General features: G+C 41.2%; 1 protein-coding gene across 1 annotated transcript in view; it reads right to left on the reverse strand.

The window, feature by feature from the left end:
* PDE3A (phosphodiesterase 3A) overlaps positions 1-27,908 on the reverse strand; it is a gene marked incomplete at its 5' end in the record, with an annotated part of 257,354 nt that overhangs the window by 85,366 nt on the left and 144,080 nt on the right. The window contains one exon of the mRNA XM_082311380.1: positions 7,881-7,931. Coding sequence (XP_082167506.1) covers positions 7,881-7,931 — 51 coding nt within the window. The remainder of the gene's footprint in view (positions 1-7,880; positions 7,932-27,908) is intronic.

Below are 27,908 nucleotides of genomic sequence, written 5' to 3' on the forward strand. Positions count from 1 at the left end.
CGGAAAATCCCTGGATTTATCATTTCACAGTTATGCCTCAAGTCATATTGGGATTAGTTTATTTGCTGTTTAGCACCCTGCATAGGTTGTAGGCTATGGGAGTTTCTCCTGTCTACCAGACCAGTGGCAAGGAACACGATATTGCACTGTACGTGCAAACTGCCTTAGGCAGAGCCGTGCTGTAAATCACAGGCAGGTAAGAGAGGCATCACTTCATGGGATTTACACAAATCCATCAAAATGTCAACTGGTGACTTAATGGTACAGAAAGCATTACCATTGTTTATACTGCTATAAGCATGCATTTCTAGCTAAAGAAATGTTACTGATGAGTTAGTTTGCCTGCACAGTACGTTCCTTTGAACAATTTATAGCTATAAAAATCTGTATAGCAATTATTGGGTTATTTGGCTTTTATATTGTTGTGTAAATCTAGTTCCTGTTTTTAAATTCAGTGTCATCAATGAAACAATTAGAAGTTTACATCACAGGCTAATGTGTGAAGATTTTTCCTGTCTTAGGACTGGTATCAAATACAACTTCTGCTCAAAGACTATGGCTCATGAAATCTACAGGGAATTTCAGGAAGAGGGAAATACTCAACATCCTTACAGCAAACATTTAACACCTCATCACCTTTGGCTTATTTGGTTACCACAGCATTTTAAATGCATATCCATTCAGTGAAATCATTCTCAGTTGTAGCTATCAGGGATAAAAAATTAGCATGAGTCCAAGAAACAAGATCCTCAGGCACATACACCAAATAAAACCAACAGAGAATTCCCCCCCAAACCTGTACTGAAACTTCAAGACTTTCAGCAATCACAACTGCTACATGGACAAGAAAGAAAAGCATTCATAAATTCTTTCCTTACATCTGTAGAGGTAGTTCCTTCTGAAATTATTGAGAGATATAAAAACATTCAAGATTCAAGCACTAAGAGATACTCCAGTTTGTTGAATAGAGGCTAATAATATATAATTCATCACCATTTTGCTTAAATTTACCTATGCAAAACACCCACAGGATCAGGCTCTCCCACATACAAAAATGTATAGCTAGGTAACACGTTTCTCAGCCATCAAAACCAAAAGGATCTAATTCAGGGTTCACACTCAAACCCACTTTCCTCACTCTTTCACACACACAAAAAGCCAATAACCAACCAAAAAACTCCCTTGTCACACCAGACCCCAGAAACCATGGAGACTTCTGTGCTGTAGCATAAATGATGCTCAAAAGATCAAAAATAAAATTATACACCCCTCCTCCCAAAACACCTAAACCAAGCCCCCCCAACAATATTGTCTGTAGCCATCGTAACTACTCTTGTTTTTGAAATATCTGTGTGTTTGAAGCTGAACATCATCTTCCCTCCTTTAGTTTACCTTCAAACAAGCCTTACAGATTCACACTATGCTCAAGTCAACTCCACCTACATGCATCACTTACTGAGTCTCACTTCTCCCAAATTGGTAGATGGGTCAGGGAAATTTCTTTTTCTCTTTTAAAACCCTCCGGAGGCATTGAGGGGCTGATGATGGAAAGGATAGACAGCTCAGTGCTGTCAAGCACATCTCACACCTAGGTAAGGAATACTTAATTTTCTCAGATACATCATGCTGTAACACAGTATGATGCAATGCAGCATCAGGGTTAGAGTGATTAAAAGGAAAGGGCAATGCTGGAAAAGTGAACTGGTTAGCAATCTAAATGCAACAACAGGGATCCCTTACTGGTCAAAAATTTGTTCATAATAAGCCAAGGATCTGCATTTATGTCAGAGGAAGAAGGAAGCCAAGAGGCTGAAATACAGCTTTCCTGTGAAACGACACTAGTCTCCCTACATCTTCTTAATAGAAACAAGATGACAAATGACTCACTTCATAACAGAGCATTCCTTTACCCCTCTTTTACCAGTAGAATTAAGAATGTCTGATTGAACTGGATCAATTAAATTTCAATACAATGAAATTGTGTGCATCAACAATGCCTTATTTTTATTGCAGATTTTTTACTGTGAATTACTTTGATTCCTTTGAAATTTAGTATTTCAGCTAGTTTAAATGATAGCAAACCAAAGTAGAAGAATAATCTAGGTATCTGTTCAGGAAAAAAAATATTTCTGAAAGAGGGCTTTTTAAATTTGGCATTCAAAGGTGTAGCAAATTGGTATGGTGGGAGATTTAAAAAAGAAAAAGTCAAACGAGTAGGCATTATGTTAAAAAAGACAACATTTAAAAAACAGAAAAACTTTGTCAGAGAATATGGTGGATTATTATTCACTTGAAGCCTTTAAATTAAGCCCGGATATATTTAAAAGGCATATTCTTACTTAACCAGAAAACATAGGCCTGATTTGACAGGATGTGACAGCATATTTTTTGACTAGTAATATGTCTGAGATCTCTAGATGTTCACAGCGGTCCAATTTGGCTTTAAAAACCTACAGCTCTAGAAAATATGGCATGTAATCTGCCCTTCCCTTCCCCCTCTCAATGAAAAGGGCACAGGAGGATCCTTCTCAAGAACTGGGATGTATTTCTGTAGTCCACCCTTTTTTCTGTTGAAGAATTTTCTCCCAAATTGCCTCTTTCCCATTGATAAAGGCATCCCTTCATAGTCAACCGCTTTATAAACAGAAAACTGAGTTGGAACATGTAATAAGCTACTACCTCCACTTTCCTTTCAATATTATTTCTAGAATTATTTCTTTCAGTGTCTTTACATCTCAAGTAAGATATTGAAAAAAATTTCACAGAACCCTGGAGTGCCTGAAGCAAGAAGCAGGAAATGTACTCATCGTACTCCCATTCATCATATCTTAGTCCTACTTATGGTGACGATCCTTGCTCCAAACAGCATCCCACAATTTTTATGTTACATCTGGTCTGTATCATTTACATCTGCTTTACTCTCATCCTTGTTAACATATTTGAAATGAGGCATCAACCAAGATGATGCTGAAAAAGCCAAGGTTCTGCCAGTGTATTACATCTACTTGTAACCAGTGATTTCATACATACATACATACATACATACATGTAAGATATGAAATGCAACAAAGACATGCATCGAAGAACCCATCAGCAGTAGACTACACGTTTCCTTAGCCACTCAAGTTTAAAATACTCCAAAAATCTTTAGAAAAGTCTCATTTTTGAGACAGGGAGATTCTGTCGGTTACTTAAGTCTGCATTAGTGGGCTGTCATGGCACCTCCACATTCACAAGCACATGCTCTTGCAAAATCGGCTTTACCAACATTTTGCTCTATTCATCATTGAAACGACAAGTAATGATCAGCTGGTTCTCACTGTATGCAGAGGACCCCAACCACCACCGTTAAATCACTGTAAATCTCTTTACAGTGGCATTGCAAAGGAAGACAGTGACACAACAGATTCACCAGAGCACAGTACCTGGTCAGTAGCGGGAATCGACTCCCATCTACGCTTCAGCAAGTACAGAGATTTCCGGCTCATGATTTTGAATCTGCTCTAGAGGTTTTTCCACACTCGAGAAAAAGGCTTCTCCCAAACCAGTGTCAAGAACCTTATTTCTGACTCCTGTGCTTCATTGCTGTAGATGGCAGAGCTCCCCGATGTACACAAGTTTTTGCAAGCTGCGAGGTTGAGACCAGTTACACCCAAGCTTCTCCCATTTCTCTAAAGCATCCGTCTCCTTACAGCGCCGCGACAAAGGGAATCGGGCGAGACAGTGAAAAGCCCAGCTTTCACTGACGAATTACCTCGCAAAAGCATGAAGTAGGTAGACAACACCAGACGCACTCAAACTGAAAATAGCTGTTGCTTAGGAACTGGAGGGGTAAAATGCAGCACCTCAGATATATAATTGAGAGCTTTTATATTTAAAGAGAATTAAAAACACTGGACCTCTGTGTTTCTCTCCCGATTATCATCCTTTTATAATGTTGGAGGAATGATCGCTCAATGCCACTGACTCCTGGGGCTACGCCTACATCTTCAGCAAGCCAAACAAGTCTTGATGACAGAGCAACAAATAACTCCCACACATTCAAGGTCCCTCGTAAAAACGTGTGCACAAAGCGTGCCGTGGGTCCCACCTGAAATATCTTAGAAGTATCGAGTATTATGTTTTAGTAGAATAATTAAAATACAGCTTGCATATTTCTTCTGCAGAGGGATAATATGCCAAGGATGAATTCTGCTAGTCACATTTTCTTGTAGCATGTACTGATATTAGAAATGAGTATGAATATTTTCCCCTCATTTGAGTGAGATGATGTGGTTTTACAAACTGCATGTGTATATTTGAGAGAGAGGGATTTCTTTAGGTGGGTTAAACATTCCTGAACATTTAGGAATTTCTTTAACTTGGAACTCAATTTTGAAGTTTTGTGCCTAAATCCTAACCTGTATTAATTTTAAAAATTAAGCATGGAACATAATGAAATTCACTTTGCACTTCCTGCATGATTTCAAATCCAGAGAGTAAGTTCTCTGCATGAAGCATTTACAGCAGGAAGCGTTATCTTCAGAGATCAGAAAAAGAAGGGGAAAAAAAAAAGTAGGTAGCCATCGCTCTTTGTAAGGCAACCTATAATTCACTCTAATTACAGCAGCCTTAATAGTACAATTATACTAAAAGAAAAGGACTCCTACAACATACACACATACATATACATATATATCTGTGTAATCTATAAAAAAGTGAGTGCGGTGTTGGTGTGGAAGTCAGGAACAGGTTAAATATTGTAAAGACAGCTTTTTACTTGTCCCATTTACATTCTATTGAATTGCAGATGCTTATCAGGAGACAAACTCCTGCAAACAGAAATTCCCGTAAGCCTCAGTGTATTTCATTTGACATCTATCACTACCTGTAACTACATCACTTTGCATTTAACTCCCACATGCAGAAAAGGAACATATTTTCCAAGTAGGTCATTAAGAAGTATGACATGCACTGTAGTAGTTTCCTCTCATGTTTCAACACATACCATAGAAAACCTACTAGTTCTTAAAAAATAATCTTAACAGAACTAGAGTTTTGTTCAATGAGTCTTGGTAGAATAATTTTATGAGTTTATATGTGGATTTTAGTTTTATATTATGGTAAACCAGTGGTTCCACTTCCTTTTCTCACAAGTGACATTGCTAACATTCACACACATAAGTGGATTCCTAAGATCTGTCTTCCCACTTTCTTCACTTTACTCCATAAGAATTAAAAGATCATAGAAGACTAATAAATTGGCTCCCAGTAACATAAGCCTAAACCTCTTCCTTCCCTCTCGCTGCTTGCCCGAGCAGCGCAGGCTACCACTGGCCAGGAGAGACCTTTCCTCCCAAGTCCCATTTCTCTGCTGGAAGAAAGCCCCACAGACCTAGGGAAACACCATAAGCAACCCTGTGGCAGATCCTGCAGGCAATTGCCAGTCCATCTTTAAACACCTGACGCACTAGATTTGAGGGAGAAGTATACCTAACAGATTACTCAATTTATAAGCAAGATCTTTTTTAAATTCTCCTCACACACACACCCCCCTTTTTTTTTAAATACAAAATGGTGGTGAAGTATCTAAAACATTACACAAGGAAGGAACAAAACCGTTCTCGGAAAGATAAGAGAAAATTTTTATATTTATATAGAATTATCTTCTCACAATTACCGCCTTCTCAGCCTCTACAGAAACCCAGAGAACTTCATCTATATGTTTAGTAACCAGGTATCTCATTTTGCCCAAGTACAACCTTCCCTAACAGTACCCAACAAATGATTTTACTTGCACTCCCTATAGATGGGCATTTGCAGCAACTGAGTTAATGCCCACGAGACCTTTTCCTTTGAAATTAGGCCATACCATGCAAGCGCTCCTTATTCTAAGGAAGGGGTGAAACAGAGAAACCAGGCAATATATTAATTTCTCTGGAACCCTCTTTGGAAGAAACCGTAGCTTCATGAGAACAAATAATTAAAAAATTCTTTGGCAACTATTTCATCCTGTGAGTTCACTTTTTCAGAAAACTGAAAAGGGATCTATTAAACAGCCCAAGTCCAATTTCCTGCAGCAAGATACATTTTTGATAGTCAACCTGATCTGTCTCACCTTTTAATTTAAAATCTATTTGGACCAGATTGATACCACTTAGCTTCCACCTAAATCCCTTTCTCTAACGTTTCTTATTGGCTAGCTGTAAACCTTCAAAAATGTCTAGCCAACAACAAAAAATCCTTCAAGCTTGGAGGCACATAGCCAACAGGACGTATCAGGCATGAGGACTTAGACAGGACTTAGGCCTCCATCTCTGACAAAACACCAGCGCAGACTTCATATGCACTCCAGCCAGCAGTCTCTAAGTATTTTGCTGCCATAAGCAAAGCATTAGGACTCCAGGGCATGGTTCAGAGCATACAAAAGAGTACCCATATTTTCATATGCATACAAAAATTAGATGATTTGCAATAATGCTAGAAAAGTTTAAGAAGTCTAAGTCACCTTAAGAGTCCTTTAAGTGACTGCCTTTCTCTCAGTGGTAGTTTAGAGGAGTCCAATTTACCTTCCACTCTTCCTTCCACTCTTTGGACCAGAAGAACACAACATGATCAACTAGCACATCAGATGAGGCAGGAGAGACTACGTACTGAACAGGTCTCACCTTACTGGATAGGATTTCCCTGATTTCTGAAATTCCTCAGTTTCCACTGAAAACTAGCTTGCTTTCTGTTTGGTTTTTTTTGTTTGTTTGTTTGTTTTGTTTTTTTTTTAATCTTTCTGAAATGACAGACTGTCACCTGGAAAAAATCAGATCTGCAACCCATCTTAAACTGTTTAATGAAATACTGAGTTTCCTGCAAATTTCAAGATGGTTTTGAAATGAGATGCAAGACAGAAGCTTAGAAAACTTCAGAAAATAATGTAGAATCCTGCAACAAGAAGGGCAAAAAAGCAAAACTTAGTAAACGAGTTTTGCATTAAAAATAGTAAATCCTGTCTATTAAAAAAAGTAGCAGCTTCCTGATGAACTTATGAAATTTTCTCATTAAAAAGGCAGGTACTCCAGTGCTTTTTGCAAGGGGCATTACAAAGGTTAGGCTAGGAACAACCCTACTGAGATTAAGGTTGCAAACATATAGCTCCACAGCAGCAGAGCCTGTTTATTATAGATTTAGACATAGATGTTCATATTCATATAGAAATCCTTCACCTGAAGGAAAAGCAGTTCCAAAATACTGAAGCCCTAATAATGTATTTATATAATTTCAACACCAGATGGGAAAGATGCTTTACCCAAGCAGGAAAATTCCTGAACATCAGTATTGGTAGCAATGACTCCTTTGCAGCAACTTTAATTCTATAGATAATTTAAAAATATATCAGCATGATGCCATTAACACTACCAGCATAACTTCCTTTCAATGATGTGTTAAGAGCAAACCAGTAGCTACACATGGCTTTCCTGCACCTCCTCACCCGGTTCTACCACCATTAATCCCTTTATTATTGAACAAGGTGAGAGGGCCATCCAAATTTTACAAGTTTGTCAGGTTTAAAAAAAAAAAAAAACAGCACAAAACATACACACATTATTTGAAATTGTGTTCCTTTGATATCCTGATGGAGACAGCTTTCTCGATACATCTAATCCATCTTCCTGCTACTGAAAGACACTTTCTGTTGCATGACTCAGCTCTGTCTGGATCAACTGTTTGGATTACAGCTCAAAAATTATATTAATGAAAGCTGTCATGATTTTATGCTTTTTTCCATTGATTTAATCCTGCAAATATTAACAAAATTAACAACTTTGCCAATCTCAGATGGAAAACTTGCTTGAATACCTCAAACTTACAAAAAGCCAAAACCAAACAGAAAATACTGAGCAACTGACCTGTGAGCCTCTGGGTCCCCGTTTGTGATCCCATTCAGAATGCCCCATGAGCTGAAAAACAAAGAAAAGCACAGGTAAGTGAGAAATTGCGCTCATTAGCTTTAATTGAAACATTCACGCTTTTATATCCATTACACATTTTCTTTGAAAAAACAGGTTTGCTTTTATGATTTATTTCACACAGCTTTTAGCTTCATTATGAAGGTGAGAATACCTGGGAGTTGTTACTATAACTTTGTACCTTTACATTCAGAGCCAAAACACATCTAGCATCACAACACTGCTCGTGCCAATAAAATTCCCACTGCCATAGATTCAGCTTTAGCGAAATGTTTAATACTGATCTGGCAAAAGGAGAGCTGATATATCAACAAGGAGATTACCAAAACCAGGGGACATTTGATTAAATAGCAATGCACATTTTATACCAGGCATAAAAGTTAGCGACAGCCTTAATTTTGTCTCACCACTGAATTATTCTCAATGTAATAAAAAAGCAGAGGTACACCCTCTAAAGGAAAACAGGTTAGGGTCATTACATGGCAGAGGAAAGCAAAGAGAGAGAGAGTTTAGAGATGATGGGTTCTTGTGGAAACTAAGATTTGTGATGGTATAGAGCTCGTCGAGTTAAAGAGAAGGCAAATGTTAATTATAGCCCAAATTCAGCTCTCAAATCCTCTGTGCAACCCTACAGGAGATTGTGTTGTGAGGCAAGTGGTCAGACATGGGATGGTACAGATGGACTCCAGAAAAACTCATTTGTCTTCTCCCATCTTTTTTCTACTGTATTTCATAACTGTATGCTAACACAGGCACTCACGTTCTTTAAGCAACATACAATTTGCACGCAGCAGCTCTTTCCATGTATGTCATGGTGGGGGACAAAAAAAGAGAATACCCAGCAGGCTTTAATACTACTTTATGTCTCCAAAGATTATGGGCAAATGTGAACTGTTGACAATAAAGCTATCCTCACACCTAAAAAACCCTGGAAAGCACCAGGGAGGGCCCAGGCACGGCTCCGGTGGAGCCCAGGCTGTGCAGCACACAAGGCGGCTGCTGCTGCTAATCGTGCCCCTGGGCCCTCGGCCGGCGTGCATTCCAGCCTGGGAGGTGGCTTTTTTTTACAGCTACTCAGGGATCTCTTCTGGGTAATGCTCTTTCTTACTCATAAGAGCATAGCTTAATGCAAATATAAAAATATGTGAATGAAAGATAGGAGGGTTAATGTGACATGTAATGACTTACAGTCACGGACATTTTCTTGCTCTTTTTTTCCCAACATTCTTTCCCAAAGGAAATGCCTTCTCCCAGGTCAGAGGTAGGCAATGAGATTTACAACCTATGCTTATTGCAGAACATGTTTTCGAAACACTCATCCCAGGACAAGAGATTAAAATTACTTTGAAAAATAAGGAAAGTCACATACATCTCATATTAAATATTCATCTTCATCAACCGTTCCTACTTATCCTTTCCTTCTCCACAGGCCCCTTCATTTCTTTATTACTTACGATTAGCTACCCCCATAACTGGAGACAAACCACACATGCAGATGGGCATCGAAGAATCAGAAATGTCACACCATTTTTTTACCTCATACAGCCTCACGACTGACCCCCTCGTTTTACTGTAATTATTTCCTTTTTCCATATACTGCTGGTGGAAACACTGGTGGTGCCAGGTTTCCCTGTTTGTTTCTCCATACTGTTATGTTTGCTCATTACTGTATGAAACTGAGCTTTGATGTTTATGAAAGCTGGCCTCTCAGTAAATAACTGGCATGCAAAAGCTACCAAGAGATGCATCTAGCAAAGGTTATGTGCTTCACAGAACCTCTGCCAAAACCCTCATACCTGTGCTTCCTCCCTGTCTCCTGCCACCCTGGACCAAGAAAACCTCTTCGGTTTTAACTCCTCAGCCCCTATGGCTTGTGGGGAAGTGGTGCCTGCTTTCTTAATTTACTTCGCTAAAGAGAAAATAATTTAGCATGGGTCTGACCACCTGTGATTCCCAGCATGATAAGGGATATCTTTACCTACAACTTCCTACCAGTGGAATTAGCACAAAAAATATGCCTGTTATTTCACAGTTAAGAAAAAAAGACTGATGTTACAGGCCTGGCTATGGTTACTGCAGTTCTCCAGGCTCTATAGACATTTGGCAGCACATACCACACCCTCAAAATCAAGGGATCCCACTGCCAGGTTTTTCATGCTCCTACCCTCACTGAATCCATAGTTTACTGACAACTGAAGGGTTGCTTTACTATTGCCACCAAAAATAAGCAACGCAGTTAAGAGTCAAACTTGGAGTTATTGTTTGCATTAGAGGAGGTACACCAAATGTAGGGATGCTCCCATCCAGATAGTCCCAGGAAACCAGACTGACGTGTGCCAGGGGTAGTTACTTGTGATCACCACCAATCCTCAAGTCCAAATCAAGTCCTCTTAAACATTCATTCTTCTTCAGGCATGGTTTGCCCGCCCTGTTCCCCAGTTACTGCCTGGCGCTTCACATCTCTACACAGAGTTTTTCAGCCTCCGGAGCGCTCTCCTGTGCTTCCCCAGCCCCACAGCCAGCCCCTGCTCTGCTCCGCTTGTTCCTCCTCCTCCACAGCTTGCAGGTGCCTTTTGGCCCAGGTCCCCCATCTCTGGCCCTGCTCCTCTACCAGGTGTGCGCAATTCTGGGGTGCTCCACAGACTGGATGTTGCAGCAGCAGCTAACGTTACAGTGAAAAATGAGTCCGAAGGCTATTACAACTTGTCCTTTCTCCATTTCTCAGCATCTAACTATCAAAATCACTTATGGAAGAGAGGCCAAAGTCACCAATGAAGCAACCAGTCATAAACACATTGGAACCAACAGAGTGACTTCCTTGCTTACTCTGGCACAGTTTTATTAGCAAACTGCTAACTCCTCGTAGCAAATTACACAACCTGCATTTCATTTAATTTCTCTACAAACGTGCCTTTGTGGAATCAGCTGTGTTTGTATTTTTGCGTATAGATCCATTGCCCCTACTGTCAAAGAATTTCAACACCATTGTTCTCTCTTTGGATGCCATGTACTATGCCAGGATGCTCTACTGAGTTAACCCTGTGGTTATCATCTGGTAAAATGGTGAGCACGAGGAAGCAAAGGAAGAGTTCTAGGATGGTAAGAGATCTTGCCAATTCTAGGCAGTTTTCAAGCATGGTAGTAAAATTCATGACCCTATGAAGTCAAAGTTTTCCTCCCATTTTTATAACCTACCAAATCTTACTTGGCTTTAAAATGTATTTCTTCCTCACAATCTAGAAAACAGTTTTCATCTCATGCTAGAATGTTCTTGGCATATCTGCAATGGTCCATAGTAACAAAGGAGTGAAGGAGGAAAAAATGAAATAAAAAGTATATCACACTTATGAAAGGGCCTCAAGCTTTAAGACAGAAGACAGAAAAAAACTCAAAAAAACAGGTAGAGCAGTTGTAACAAAATCTCTGCCAGGCCAACATCCTACAGAGGGATGATTACCTCGGTATGACACCTTTTAGCTCGACAAGCCACGCTCTGCTAGATTACTTCTGAACCTGGGAAAGATCTTCTTTGAATAGACAAACAGCAAGCACTGGAGTACGATATGCAGAAAAGGAGGAAAGCAAGTATGCTTGACCTATCGGGCTACTTGGAAATCACATTTTCCACAAACTTTATAGAAATCAAAAGATGAAGAAAACTGTATTTAAAAGAAAAGAAAACAAACCAACCACACTCAGAAACATAGAGAGTGTGCATAAATCCACTTGAGTTTGAGTCAACCTTCTAAAATCAGGAAAAAAAGAAAAAAATAGGTTGTTTAATTGGTGGATGCATGAAAACAGAGATACAGAAACAAAAATGCATTTGGAAGTAGTGTGATCTATGTTTATCACTAACAGAAGGGTTTGTTCCAGACCCCACCACCTCCTCTAAAAATTACTATGAATCGATTTGGTCCAGAGTGATGGTAAACAGCCTCACACCATCCAATTACTTTTCTTTATCCTTCTTACTGACCAGGCTGCTGAGGCTGAGCATACCAGCAGCAGAAAAGGAGGGATAAAACCCAAATCAAACTCCCACACAGCTTATATGCATGCAGTCTTCTCCCAGAAGGAAAGTATCTAGTTTACATTTCATCTAAAACTGTCCTGGAAACCCAGCTCTGACAGTTTTAACACTTAAAGATGAAGGCAGCTTTCAGCAACAAGAACAACTCTTGCATGTTCAAGAATTCACAAAAGCACGGGCTTCACTAAAACCAATTGGCTCGCTCTACCCTACTAAGTGACTAACAGGTCTCCGGGGAAAACAGCCTCCCCCAGCCCAGCTGAGTGTGAGCACTGTGAACGGAAGAGGAGGCAGGAATGGAGAAGACCCTAATACCACAATCATGTTAACAGAGAGAAGAACAGAAGTGAAACGGGGCTAGCTCACTCTGAACATGTAGGTTGGTAGCCTGTGCTCTAAAACTCAGGCTTTTGCTACAAACACTATGAAGTCTCCAGGCCTCATGGCTGTAAAACCAAATTTTAGATGTAAACCAGATGTTCACTAATGCAATGATACCTGCAAAGGAGTAAGGAATGGTATAAGGGACTGTTTGCATTAGATATCTGAGATACCCATGCCAAAGCAGAACAAAGACATTTAAAAATTAGCATCTTCAGCTTTCACCTCTCTAAATGCAATTCTTCTCCTATTTGGTGGTTTAATTAAAGCCCCAGCATATGATTACATAATAATCTCAACTTTCATTAAAATTCATAAACCATAATTCTAAGCCTCCTTAGTATTAGAGAACTGCAGGAAAATGTGACCCACACATACTGTAAAAGATCTAAATAAATAAAAAGACAGAAAGTAAAGAATGACAATTCAAACCTTTTTAGCTGTTTCTAGGTTTTATTTTTCCCTTAAATCATCTTTTCTGGCCTAGGTTTTTGATTTTGGCACTCTTGAACCAGCAATACTGCTAACTATGCCATGGCTGGGGGGAAAAAAAAAACAAACAAACAAAACAAAACCAATCCAAAAAACAACTCACAGAAATAGAAAAGCCATAATCTTATTATAAGGACCTCCACAATTGGGCACAAGTGGGGAAAAAACCCAACATTTAGAACATGAGCAATCCTATGTATATTCTTCGAGAGTCCTCAGTAGCAGAATGCAGCAGCATTTTGAAACCACAGGGGTTTTTTTATTTAAGCAAATATAAGAGCACAGTTTCATTAGAGGGAATGAGGAGATCTTTTCATGGTAAGTACTTAAGGGGACCAACGAAGCAGTTATACTTCGTGTTTAATAAATGACTTTAAATCAATTCAGAGCCCATTCTAATTCTATTCAGATTATAGGCTACTACTCTGGAATTTTATTTAGATATATATTTACACATACATAACACTTTTATAGTTATAAAAATAATTAGATGGTGATGACAAAGGTGAGCTAAATCAGCCATAACTCACCAAAGCTAGTAAATGGGATTCAAATAGACTGAAGCAGGATCACATAGTCCAAATGCATGTGTTGGGAACTTGCCCCAACTCACTGGCTTCTTCCCTTTGACTTTAAAGATTTCAGACTGTGGCTGGACACTGCGTTTCCATTACAGTGAGCATAAGAGAGCCCTATGCTCCTCTAGTGAATAAATGAAAGATGAGCACAAAGCAAAGCACAGGAATGCTAGAGGAATTGCTCCTCTGCCCCATCTGTGATTGGGAGCCAGACACTTAGCATCCAATATTCTCTGTTGAACTGGCTGTGATACATGAATAGGATGCCCTGAGCTCCCCCCAACAGCTGAGAACCTGTAAAAATGCCTTTTTGCCACTCCTGCAAGGATTTAGAGCATTTAGTAGCAGCAAAAATTAATTACCAATGAGATTCTGAGAAGTTTTGGTTGGGTGGTAGCCAGCAGTTTTAAGAGTTGCTTATATTTGGGAATCAGTGTCCAGTAGAGCTAGATAGGAGCATCCAATCTGGCTGGCACCTGGTTTCAACCTTTGCCAAAATAGCAGAGCCTGTATTTAAACATGAGCATAACATCTTCCCTCTTTGGAAGAGATTTTGTTGAATGGGCACGTTGAGGATGTGGAACAGTGTCTCACTGTTGAGTTCTTTGACACTGCCTCCTTACAGCTTGCGCTGAATGGGGCACAGTATGATACATATTCTCTGACTGAATGGGTATTAGCTATGCTTCAGTCAGGATCATATTTCCACTGGCAAAAAGAAACTGTTTGTTACCAGCATGTAGGCACAAAATGTTCCCGATAAATTTCTTTTTCAGTAACAAAAAAGCACAAATTATTCCTTGATTACATATTAAAAGAAATATTTAGTTTTACAAATATGCAAGAGTCAGGTCATACAGAAACTAACAGGGTTTTTTTGCACATGCTATTTTGAGTAGGATTCCTTCTATGCAATAGATTGTTCCCTCCACTTTCCTGGTAACCAATATAAAAGAGGTGATTTACTGACTTGACTGACTTAGGGAGTGCAGTTTTGGTGTAGACACCATCAGCAGGGGAAGCTAAGCTGGCTGTAGCTGCTGAGATTCAGCACTGCCAGATCCTGATAACGTAACAGAGGAGCAACTGCATGGCTGCACTGACCACCTTCTCCATCAAATGGCACAGCTGCAGCTCATCCTGCAGGCATCCAAAGCAGCAGAGATGTCTCCTTTTTCCGTGTGGTGAGCATGATCATACACAGGCACGTGTAGGCTATGACACACAGATAGCAAAGTGCTCCAATATTTGGAAAAACAATCCCTTTTCCTCAACCACTCGCCAATTCCCAGGGTCAGCTTAAAGCATGAGATGTCAGAGCTGCGCTGCTCAGCCAGCTATGTGAGCTGCATGCTCGCCCCACCGCAGCCTCTGGCTGTGCAATTAGTGGGGAGGAAACTCTCCACCCAAATGCTCCCAATGTGTTGGAGCCCTGCAAATCATCAGACTGGTTAAAAAACCAAAACAAAACCCCACCACCACAATAAACTAACTAAGTAAATTGGGGGGAAGGTGGGGAAGTCAGAGCCTTTCAGCTGCTTCCTAATCAAATAAGTTGTTTCAAAGGTTTATGGGATGCTGGACAACAGCTGGAAGCAGAGATAAGATTTTTAAACCGAGGCACAGGCAGAAGTGCTTTGAAACTTGGCATTGCTTTGAACCAGAGGCAGGGGCAGCGAGGTAGAATGACGGGTCTGGAGACGAGCTGCAGTGAATGGCTTCCCTGCAGGACGAGCTCCGTGCGGGGATGGAGTTCAGCCCTCTGAAGCTGGTACCCTGGTGAAGCTGGAAGCCCTGGAGGAAGCTGCCTCCTCAACCCCTACAGCCCTCTCACAGCCTCGCTGGCAGGTCAAGCAATGAACCACAGCACTGCCAGAGGCTACACAAAACAGGGGGAAAACATATATATCAAGCAGATACTCTGTTGAGACAGTGAGCATGATACTGAGCCGCTGTGGCAGAAGGGAACGGAGAAGATAGGGCACTTGGTGAGGTAAGGCTGAGGGGAGGCAAACGGGCGCTGCAGCACAGGAGGACAACCCAAAAGGCACCAGCATTGACTGTCCTGCAGGCACGGCGAAGAAACCGTCCTGAGCACTTAGCCAGGGACTCAGCTCCAAAGGAATAAAAGGAATGAGATCATATCTGGCGCTGGGCGAGACAGCAAGAGAGAGACTACATTTTTGAGGACTTTTCTCATGGCAGCATATGACCTTTTAGAATATTTCCAGACAATAAACTGCATCTGACTTCTTCAGGGATCCTGGCTCCCTTGCACGGGGCAGGAGGCACGAAGATATATGGCACGGCAAACTAGCAGCGGTGGGTAGGTGAACAACTGTTGTGTCCCTTGCTCCACGCTACTTCTTGAAATGAGCAGGTTTAACTTTAGATAGCGTGAAGGTACTGTGAAAAAAAAAAAAACGTAGGTGGGAAGAAGAAAAGGCAGGGGAATATCCTCCTCCACACCCTGTATCTGGATTTATATAAATTTTTGTCACAACTACTTAAACAGATGACAGTAGTAAAACAAATCCCTACAGCTTTCTATTATTTTCAGTCCTACCATTGAATTTCTCAGGTCCCTATTAATCTTTCACACATCAAACGGGATTTTAAACAATGGATTTTGGAAGCAGAGCTGTAGTAAAATACAGAAAAGGACTGCAACTCTTACTCTTCAGTGATTCCCAAGGATGGATGCCACATAAAGAGCTACTTGCAGATGTGGAGCCGATTTCTTTTAGCAAAGGCTTCCTAAGTTAATAGTCTTATCTTAATCTGGATATTTAAAGGATTTCCAGAATAAATTAATAAAACAATTAAACTGATCATAAATAGATTTCTTATCCCCTTAAACTGATCTGGTGGGTTAATAATAGGCATGTTGATCTGGTGGACTAGTATTCAACAAGCAAAAGTGTTCACCAAATTTTCCATGCACTCACTTTCCCGTTCTGGGGGAACGTGATCATCACGTGATCATCATTTATCTCACCATACTGGTGAGATAAAAAATGTGGGCACAGATATTCTAATATCCTCCCACCTTAGCCATGGCCACAATTTACAGACAGTAACCTACAGAAGAAGATTCCTTGGTATGGGGATGCCAGGGCAACACAGCAATATCAAGACTCCTAAATGTAACAGCAAGCTGACAAAAGAACAAAAATAGATTGTTAAAAAGAAGAAAATTACTATTTAAACCTTGTTTGCTATTCAAAGTAGACACATTAAGTTCCTGGATTTCAAGGCTACACAGTCAAGTCCATTCTGGTGTAATTAAGTTCCTAGAAAAAGTCAGAAAGCTTATTTACTTTTTTTCCATTGGGAATCATTAACTATGCATTAAGAATCCCAGTCACAATACCAAGCCTGGCACAGGCTTGATAAACTAGCTAGCTACTGCAGCAAAGTCAGCGTAGTCTGAAAGCACATTTAGGTGTCTGAAAGCACATTTAGGTATTGAAAGCCTATTATTTAAAGGAGTCTAAAGACTTCTACAAAAAAAATCTGCTCTGCAATGTATGTTAACAATATCTTTCACTCTTTAGGGCATGGTTTTTCTCTCACTTTCCATCTTTTCAGAGATTCTAGTTTCAAATATGGTATTTGCAACTTTCTGTTGTTACTCAATACAAGCCTTGAAGACGACGCACGCTCTTTTTGGCTGGTTATTAGTGCACAGGAGGGTTTCTGCTTCCAAAGAAATTAATTCCTTGAAGATACAGGGGATGTCTTTTCACATAGCAATTAAAAACCCCACTTAAAGAGCAGGAAAACTTTTAAGGGATTTTTCAGTCAAGCTCTGATTTTAGTTGAATCACCCACAATACTAACACAAAACATGAAAGGTCATATGGAAGGCAACTTAGTCCAGTTAGTTTAGTAAGTGCATTAATCTAACAGCTGACCACTCTCTAATAGTCTGCATAAAACCAGGAATTTCCCAGTTCAGTTCCCAGTGGATAAGTATCTATCTCACAGGAAAAAAAACCCAAAACCAAAAAACAAAACCTTGTCAAATTGACATCCTTACTGGCAGTCTCAGCAGAAAAAAAACCCTTAGGACTGAGTAAGCGTGGAGGTTTCACCAGACATTTAACCTTCAGAAGTGGTTCCTCTGCAAGGGAACTCAGCCACAGCGGTGGGGGTAGGGACAAGCGTGACTTGCTTGTGTCCCCGCTGTACTTCCCTCATGTGTGCAGGATGGAGTTTTGTCATAGCTGTCAACTCAAAACCTCTCACCAGAGCAAAGAGCCACTTAGAAAAAGGAAGGGGGCAGAGGGTGAGAGAGCGAACACCCAAATCCCAACTGCTTGGTCAGAGAAGTCAAATAAAGGTTGCAGTGCCATTGTCCCCCAAAATTGGAAATTCTGTAAGCAACAGAATCCAGTAGTTTGAACAAATCGGATCTCTTCTGGTACCATATGCACTTACTGAAAAGGAAAAAATAAACTTTGCTTTTTTTTAATATGGCAACTTAATGTCCACCTGGTATGAAACGCAAAACACAGTGATTACAGGAATCGGCCCCTGGTGAGGCTAAAATACAGTGAGGCAGAAAGCCAGAAACATAATTTCTTACAGTTTCAGCAGCTCATTTTCCTGACACACATTAACTTTAGTGGTAGCACACTGAGGGATAGCTGAGATTTAGTAATGAAAATTTTAAGATACTGAGAATTTGGCCTCCCTCAAGCTAGCGCCCAGAGCAGACTGACCCACAGTGCCTTCTCCCACTGCGAGAGCAGCACTGCGTCTGGTCAGGTGAAGCCTCAGCTTCCAGGGTTGGCCTGGAAAAGAAAAGAGCATCGCTCTGCCAAAGCTCGTTCCAGCCTGACACCCACACAAACCAGCTACTTCTTTCATTAACACCCCATTTTCCCCGGTTTTGAGGTTTCACAATGCAGAAGAATAGCATTGACATTTCAACAGCTAGATCCCAGCTAGCAAATGTCCTAAAATTACACTGTAGAGCCTGGTATCTTACTAAAAAACCTCAATGTCAAAACTCAAAGTACATTCAGTTTAAACATACCCTTGGGGGGATTTTATACCAGCTACTTTCTATTTCAGACTATTCACTTTAAGCTCAACCAGCAACGCTTCATCACTCATCCAGGAAAACTCCCCTCTCTGCCACCCAATCTCAATCAACCTGCCAAATTAATTATCACCCTGCATTTGTCTATTGCTAAAAGGGGGGGAAAAAGCAAATAGATGAATGTAGCAGTGACCTGAGCAAAAATGAATCCTCTGAAACAGAACTAATTAAATCAGTTCAGTGATCTTCTTCCAGCACGACACATTTCACCCACCCCTTCCCCAAGCAGCCCAGTTCCCGCATCTCCTCCAACTGTCCTCGGCAGGGCACTCACATGGGGCTCAGACGTCTATCCAGCAGCAAACTAGGAATCTTTTCTGCTCATCCTTGTAACCGCACGGTTTAAAATAAAGAAAAAACGAACTGTCACAGAAAATTCACCATGATAATTTCACACTGACATTTACATGCAAATTCCTGGCCACAGAATACATGTTTCAGACAGATAGCAGTAGGATTTGATTACCTACCTCAAATTTATGGGACCACAGGCACCAAACTTTGGTGCTTCACTGGCTCTATGAAACGAGCAGAGCTCAGAGCGCTGGCAGAGCACAGCTTCCCCTTTGGTACCCCAGTCAGGCCTTACAGCAGAGCTGGCAGGACTAACATGTAGAGAAATTACAGAATTTGTGGATTTCAAATCACTGCCATGAGTCAGACACCAAACCTTGCGCTAACTGCATTCCTAACCTAGCAAGTACATGTGCAGCATCGGTGACCCTGCTGACTCGAAAGGGACTAGTTCAAGGAAGCAAGCTACACAAGCGTTTTAGACTTCCCTGTCCTACAATTTTAAGTGACAGTCCAGCTGGAATGCATGCAAAAATACATTTGGGCCATAAATTTCCCTGCCTCTGGAAATGACATCATTTTCATTGCAGTCATGCTGTCAGACAATGCGTGAAATTCCGTACCAGCTGATAATGGTGTGCCCGTGCAGTGAGAATATTGAAAGCTATAGGTGTAGGACTGCAACAGAAACACCGACCTCTCCTCTCTCAGTGCCCTTCACTTTCCATCACTTTTCTCTTTGTGCAGAACACATTCCCTTTTCTGCTCTTGCTCTGAAAGGCAACTCAAATAAGGCAAGAAATACAGGGTGACAGGCCCACTTGGGAAACAAAAAGATACTGAAGCCGGATCTCTTTTTAGTAGGGAGTTTGGATACAAAGTCAATCCCACCTTGCTTTTTTCCCTATATGATTTTTAATACGGTCAGTGCTTCCTTAGACGGAAGGCACATCACGAACGGACATCAGTACTGAAAGGCACTGAAATCTGGATGCCTGTACAGGATCCCTGTCAAATTAGGTAAAGCTTCAGATGCGGGAGCCGTGACAGTGCCCTCTTCGATAACAGTGCATAGGAACAGAACACCACCACACAGAGGCAGGACTCTGAGTAATCTCTAGGTAGGTGCCTACACAGGCAACAGTTTGTCATTCGCACCCATCTGCTGCTCCAAAGCACACACACACGCTGTCACACGTGCTTGTCCCCATCTGGATTGCAAAGATGCTGGATATAAACAGGCAAAAGCCAGGAAGATGAATACTGGGCTTGTGCTATACAGGGAGGAATCAGCAGTCAGCTTCATCCCTTCTAATGGGAGTAATTTCAGTGGAGATTTCTAGAAGTCAAAGTAAAAACATATTTTTCACAATGGCTGCAGGTTTTTCCATGATTTGAAATCCTGTCTTTCAAACCAGTATGACTCTTTAAAAGCTTTGCTTCTGAGATTTTATTTTTAAAGTAATAAAACCACGCATGTTCTCTTAGAGGGATATCATAAAATACTTTCCCCTGCAATGTTGCCTGCCAATATTTAATTCCACGTGGTCACCCAAGCCATATTTCCGTAACGTCACGGTGCTGCTAACAGCAAAACCAGAGCCCACAAAAGGTGCAGTTCCTATCATGGTGTAAAGGATGCACAGAATATATGCTATTCAGGGGTGTCATGGTGCAAATGGACATACCAGGTGGCGTTTTAGAGCGAGGAGGAGAAAGGCAGAGCAGGGCAGAGGGGAAGAGGAGCCCGTTCTGGAAGGGCTGACCTAGAAGGAGTGGGCTTGAGAAACGTGCAGCTGCTGTGTCCCCTCTGTTTTAGGACCCCAGTTTTGGTTCAGTTAAACTGAGTCACATAAAAGCTGCTGAAATATTCTTTGGCAGAAGAATCTTCCATTGAAAATACGTCATTTTGACTAATCTGCCTTTCAGAAATGGGCTTCAACAAAATTAAGTAGCATTTCTGTGGTTAAAAAAAAAAAGTTGCATGTCAAAAAGGTCCTGAAATTTGCTTTCTTTTATATGAGCAATTACTTCCCCCTCCACCATTGGTTCTTTTTTCCCCAGTATTTTATTCCTTGCATAATCTAACTTTGCATGTTGCTGAAATATACTTCTAAAACAAACTTTATCAAAAAAAGCAATATTTCCTCTTTTTATGACAAGCTGTTCAGCACTCCCTCAGAAATAAGAGCTTTCCTTTCTATTAATGGAATTACGATGTGTTCAGCCCCTTCCTTTTTTGCTGAAAAAGTAATTTAAGTTCCTTTTTCCTATGTCCCAAATATTTTTCTTTCATCTTCTTATGTCAACTTGTGTAAAAATGCTATTTTGAATCAGAGGAAATGTTATTTTAGTAGACACTAGTACACATCACTTTACCCTAACCAGGGGAGTCCAGACAGAAAGGTATTTATATTTCTAGCTACCAAAACAAAAAAAAAGGCAAAAAAAAAAAGCACTGTGAAGTGCTAAACAGCTGTGCAGATCTGGTCTATGACTATGAAAAAGAGATCTCCAGATCTGTATTGATTACAGACACAATCCTGATCCCTTAATGCTAACAACAACATTTTCATCAATTCAGCGTGGTCTGGATGTTGTCCTTTGCTTTTCCTCTTACGCCTGGGAACCAACCTGGTCTTCTGGGAGACACAGTTGAACACAATTAGTCTGACTCTCTGTAAGATGGCTTTGACTCTCTCCCTGGTATTATATATCAGCTGCAAATCAGAGATATCTTAGTAGCAACCACTTCTAAAGCACTTGTTTCCAGACCACCATACAAACTTGTTAACTCAGACAGGACCTTTGTGAGAAAAAAATTTATCTCCGTTTCACAGATGGAGAACCGAGGCATTTACCCAGCACAGTACTGCAAAACTGGGAATAGAAACTAAGTATCTTCAGTTCATGGGATCAGACCATAGGCTTCATTTTGATCAACTATTTATGTCCAAGTTCTTTTTTGGGGGAGTCGAGGGCATACACCAGGGAACAGAATTATTCTCGTTTTCAGCTGCCAGGAGATCTTATCGCTCCTTCTGAAAACAAACTGTTCAGCCCTCTAAATATCAGAAAGAGGACAGGCTTCAAATATCAACAGCCTTCCCTTTTAAGAAAGCACTAAAGTGAAACAGGAAAGATAGGAAACCTCAAAGGATCAAAAATAGTGAAAGTTTTTCCCTATGTCTGTGGCTGAACATCCAGGCATCCTGCAGTCCTCTTTACTCAATTAGAAGGACTTTGGCTAGAGAAGATGACCTGAACAAAGTAAAAAGACAACAGCTGTGCCCCAGACCTGAACTGAACCTTCCCCAAGCTTTAAAGACATTGAGTCCATTTCAACTCCACACGTGGATGCAGAGATGAACAGCGAGAGGAAGGGATGAAGAGCCAAAATGCCAGGAGGAAAAAAGTGTTCTCATGAAGCTTTCTGATTTATTCATCAGGATCAAGTGATTGAGACACATGAGGCATCTCTGGCATGAAAGCGTTCACCACAAGAGCTCCATGAATTGGAGAGTATTTTCTCTCTTCTGCTTTCCACTTCTCTGTGCAATTCTTTTCAGACAGAGAAATCATAGATAATTGCAGTTTACCTAGTTTATTAGTATCGAGACCTGTATTTCCACAAATAGGTTGTCAGGAGATAAGCAGTTGCATGTTGAATGTTGGGTGCCTGTGCCTGCATGCCTTTGGCCCTCTCAATGGGTCCCTTTATCAGGACAAAGCCTCCTTGAAGGGGAACCAGGGCCACCAGCAACTTCAGTTCAGGCAAGAGCGACAGAGGCTGAGAAACAGATGCTTTATGAGCTTAAGAGAACTGCAAAAGAAAAAAAATAACTTCCCTTCTCATACCTAAATATAGAACATAAATAAAAATGTATATGTCCTAAATATTTTTCCTAACCTAATACTTTTCTTCCCACACATCCGCCCCACTCCCCCCATTACATGCAGTGTGGTCCTGGAACCGGTGTTTTCATTTGTTTTCAGGGAAGGACAGTTCATGTTAAAACACCCGTGCTGGTTAACGAGGAAGTCAGAAAGTTCAAGGTGGACTGAGGAGCTGCCTATGTGCAGCCAGCCTGACGAGAGGAAATTCAGTTCTTACCAAGGAGCCACACAAAAGCGAGTATTTGCAGCGGAGAGAAAATGCCCTTCTCAGTGGCAGTCTGGAGTGCGACCCTGAGGAAGGGATGGTCACAGAGGAGAAGAGGGGCTCCCAGGCAACACCCCACTAAAAGCTTGTAATGCCACACTTTGTTGGCCCTATGACTAAAAAGTGGGGTTCAGCCTCCATATGTGTAACGCTACCAACATCTTCCATAATATTAAATACACAGGATCAAGAAATAAGGGGATGGAAATACAGGTAGTGCCCACGGATAGAACTAACAATAAGCTGAAAACATTTGGAACCTCTTAAGATGACAGTACTAAATACTCTTATTACAGAAGACACACATGCTGATTTTCTGCAGTTGTACAGATTACATCTGAAGTGACAATATTTCTCACAGCATTTCAACTTTCCTTAGAAATTTCAGTTCCTGGAATCTGAACTGTAGGAAAAGAAAAGAAAAAAAGAAAAAAAAAAAGAAAAAAAAAAAGAAAATAAATTCCCTCTAAGAGAGAAAGGAGGCTTCTAACTATGAGGACTACAAAGGAGGAGGGGACATTAAATACAAGGATTGAAAACTGAGGATTCATGGCTGATCCGTGATCTGCAGAACGCAGAAGGCTGCTCCTGCATTGGTGGGAAAGCTGCCGAAGGGCAAACCTCAGCTCTGCCTGGTATCAAAAGCCAGCACAGTAGATATGGTAAGACATAATAAACAAGCTGCATCCTTCCACTCTGTGAGGAGGATGGGCAGGACAGAACAAAATGCCAGAACTAAAGCAAGCGATTGCTAAAAATAACTATCTCTCCTTCTTTATCTCAAGGGCCAAATTATCTCAGTTGCTACTTGAGAAGACTAGGCAATGCCAGCATCAGAAAGGTCAGAAAGCATGTGAAAATTTACCCAGTAGCTTATCCACTGCCTAAATATCTGCTATTGCAACAGTACAGATTAGCATGAAAATTCCTACTGTCTTGCTTCACAAATACATGCTAAGTCTTTATTTCAAGAGCATCAGAGTTAAAAATGCACTACGTGGATACCATGGCTCTAATGTCCTCACATACTAATAGACGAGGTTTTTGGTTTACTTTATTTATTTTATTCAATGAAAGAGACTTCAGATTATTTATTAAAAAAGTGCTTTCACACTGATATGAAGCATCTTGTAGAGGTACAGACTAATTCCTCGTCCCCAGAATGCAAAGAGCACGTACATATAAGCAAATAACACAACCAGCTGACCTGACTGCAAGAATTAAAACCAGGTTTCTTCAAAACTGAAATGCTTCACAAACTGAATTTGCTAAAAGATTTTGTTTTGGATGCAAGTAGTGGAAGGGAGAAGGAGGATATTTGTAAGACACCAGAACCTCCTGTTTCAATATCTAGGGACAACAGCATTTCAGTTTTGTTTTACTACAGAGTGTTGAAATTAAAATTTGAAAAGGAAAAAAAAAAAAAAAAAACAAAACCCAAAGAAAAAATTCCCACTATTGCTTCAAGCTCTAAAGGGTTTACTGACCCAAATCAGCTTTTCTGCTGTTGTGGTAGTGAAACTTCATTCACAGAGTTTCTCAAAATATTCAGGCTGCTTCTGCTGGGAAAAAAAGAAGCTGCATTTGGACATCTTTCCTCAAATGCCTCCACAGTCCTCCTTGCAAATCTGGTCATTGGGTGGCTCTCAATTTAGAAAGAGTGGCCAAATTTTCTGACCTTACAGGCCAGTCAGTCTTTCTAAGGTCAACAAGCACAAGATGCACACATGGGAGAACGTAGGGGAGAGGGGGCCAGGAGAGGTTCACTAGCAGGAGCCGAGAGCAGCTCACCAGGCAGCCTGATGCCGCGCTGGGGGCTGCCCCACAAGGCTGCGAGCACTCAGGCTCTAGGAAAACTCACGACACTGAAGCCTGGTTTCCTTTCTCCCCATGCTTTTAGGTCTGGATCACCCCAGAGTAGCCCAGACGTACCGGGGACCTGGTACACAGGAGCAAGTCAAGCTCCTTGTGAGCTGCTTGAGAGCCATGCTTATGCCACTGCTCATGCCCCTGTTCATGCCCAGCAAAACAGCTCCCTGGGTGCAGAACAGTAAAGAAAACACTTATAAAGAGCAAAGCCGTAAGGATGAAGGACCCAGCAGATTTCACAGGATGTAGACGTCAGAGAGCAAAGACAGAATGAGGTCAGAGTCTGATCTACAACCTGGGGAGCACAGCAAGCTCTATCTAGGCCAACAATTTGCTGTAATCTTGTTACTTAATGGGAGGCAGAGGGAGAAGAGGGAATATCCTTGGAGCTCATACAACCACCAAGTAATGTGTGCTTAAAAGCAGGCTAGAACAGGGGTACAAACTTAAACCACTCTAAACCGTAGCACAGGCACTTCAGCTCACTAGCTGGCACTGCCTGTCACATAGCAACAACATGGTGCAAAACGACTTTGCAATTACAGCTGCGTGTTCTCCTATTTGTGATTCCCACCTTGCCAGCCATCTTCTGCCAGGACAGCATCAGCTGCATGTCCTCTCGTGCGCAGACTCACCTCTGCTTGGGGACCCAGGTCTAAAATAGATTCCTTCCCTTTCGTCTTCACAGCTGGGATGGGACAGAATATAGCTTTGTTTATTCCTGGAGGAGCCTTTAATTTTCATTACCATCTAAGTTAATTTCCTAGTAGGAGGAGGTTGGAAGCAGTATGTCAACTTTCTTGGAAGAAAGAAGGAAAAAATCCCAACCAAACAACAAACCCAAACCAGAAATGTGCTAAGAACATGGCAAGCAGATGGCTGTTTTTGTTTTGCTGCATGCGGGGGAGTCATAGGTCCAGGATTTCATACCAGGGAGGAATTTCACTTTTCCAGATATTAGCAGAAAGCCTTTCTAATGCTGCTTATGTATCAGCTTTGAGCCAAACACATCCTGTGTACATCACACACTTTTGATACCCTGGCTACTCTGCTCAGTGCCAGCCCACCCTGTGCAGCTCTGCATGCTTCGCCTGGCTGGACACAGCAATGGCTCTAACACAAACATGCAGACGAGTGCTGCGTTGTAAAGAAGACAAGTCCACCATAAAAGCACCCACTGTAAAAGAATCCCTCTCTGATTAAGGTGGGGCAAGGGGATGAAGCATTTGGGCAGGGAGGTAGACTCACCAGGGAGGAAACACATTTCCTCTCCAGCTCTTAATAAGAGAGTCGGGAGTCTTCCGACTCCCAAACTATTGATTAATATTTATCTTATAGATACCAATCTTCATTTAACCACAATGGAGGGCATCTCTGCAGAAAGAGCCCTTTAAGGAATAATACTTATGGAAAACCTCAGGCTCACCCAAATCTCCACAATCCAACAGGGACAACACTGGGCATGCCAGGCTATGGTGAGCCTTTTGCTTTTGCTCCAAAGAAGTCAAGAAAAGCTGAGGAGGGACAGGGCATACAGCTCACCCTTTTGTCTAGCTAATACACTTAACTGCTCAGTGAACACAAAAGTGTTCACTGTGGGTTTTGTTGGTTTTTTTTTAAAAAGGCCACACTGCCACCAAAGGATGCAAAATCCATCCCTACATTAAGCAAGCGAGCAAGAGACAGTGATTAATTGGCCAATTTAGCTGCTCCATTCTTCTTCACTAGTCTTCTCTAATTGTTCCCAAGTCCCCATGGGAACAACATTAAGCAGTAGCTTCACTTCAGAGGAGAACAGACGCACGGGACTAGCTGTGCCAAGGTGGAGTTAATTGATTATTTTTGTCAGATCCTGGCCGAGACCAGAAGAAAAAGCCTGTCCCACTGACAGGACAGAAACTAGTTTGAAGACAGTAATGGCTCCTTAACTCAACTAGATGAAAATGACTCTGTTAAGAAAATTTCCAAGAAACAATTGCGCAGTGACTCAGTTGTACTCAGTCGTCTGCTTGGTTCATGGGGTGCGTAAGGCATCGCCCACGCTCTGCACACCCAGGTGTTCTGCCTTTCGCTCTGGGTTCTCCATTGCTTGCACAGGGTATCCCACGTGTTGTAAGAGAACGAAGATAAAAAGTGCCCTGCATGTCACTTGTGATGCACCAGGATTTGAAATAATATCCACAATATCTCAGCAATTTCATTAGCAAGCACGGAGGAACAAAGTAGTTTTAATGCAACTTGAAAACTATTAAGTCCTTTATCATTATGCAGGCTCTTTCTACCACAGGACGGATAAAGCTAAGGAAACTAAAATACCATAATTAAAAAAAAAAAAAGCTATTTTAATGCCAAGGATTTTTCTGAACACAGGTATTTTATGCGTGTATTTCAGACAGTCGTAGATTTAACTAGGGGATCTTGAGATATGGAGGAGGTATGACACAAGAGGTTACTTTGCATCTTGAGGAGTCAGGAAAAAGTGAAAAGAGCCCAGACTTCTTTTTAGCTCTTGCTGGTTTTTTCTTTTATTAGCATCTATCCTAAGCTATAACTATTTATTTTCATTTTTTTCTTCACGCAGTGCATTGCCCAACAAACTCTTGACTGCTAAAAAGTTGCACCAAGGTGAATATGTACTCCTGGAGAATTTTTAGAGCCCTAAGAGGACGCAGTCAGTACAGCACCAACAGCTCAAGCCTTCAGCAGCCAGAGTCGCTTTGTCACTGAATGCAGTTGCAAAAAGCCAGAAAAACAACTCATTGCATTTTAGAATACGAATTTCCCAATGCGAGGGCTATGCTCTTATACTCTACATATCATATGGGGGCCGGGTGGTATTGAAACAGTTCAAGATAAAACTTTCCTCAAGCCAAAACTCAGTCTGACTGCAAGTTCTCTGGGGCAGAAGAAAGCATCTTTCTGTCATGCTTTTAGGCAGCTTCTAGAACAACGGGGCCAGATCCCCAGCTGGAAATCCTAAGGGCTACTGTCCTGTAAATAACAAAACCCCAAAACAGCAGTTACAATCGACCAAAAATCTCTCCGACTA

This window comes from Platalea leucorodia (genome assembly GCF_965183815.1).
Source record: "Platalea leucorodia genome assembly, chromosome: 4".
NCBI classification, from domain to species: Eukaryota; Metazoa; Chordata; class Aves; order Pelecaniformes; family Threskiornithidae; genus Platalea; species Platalea leucorodia.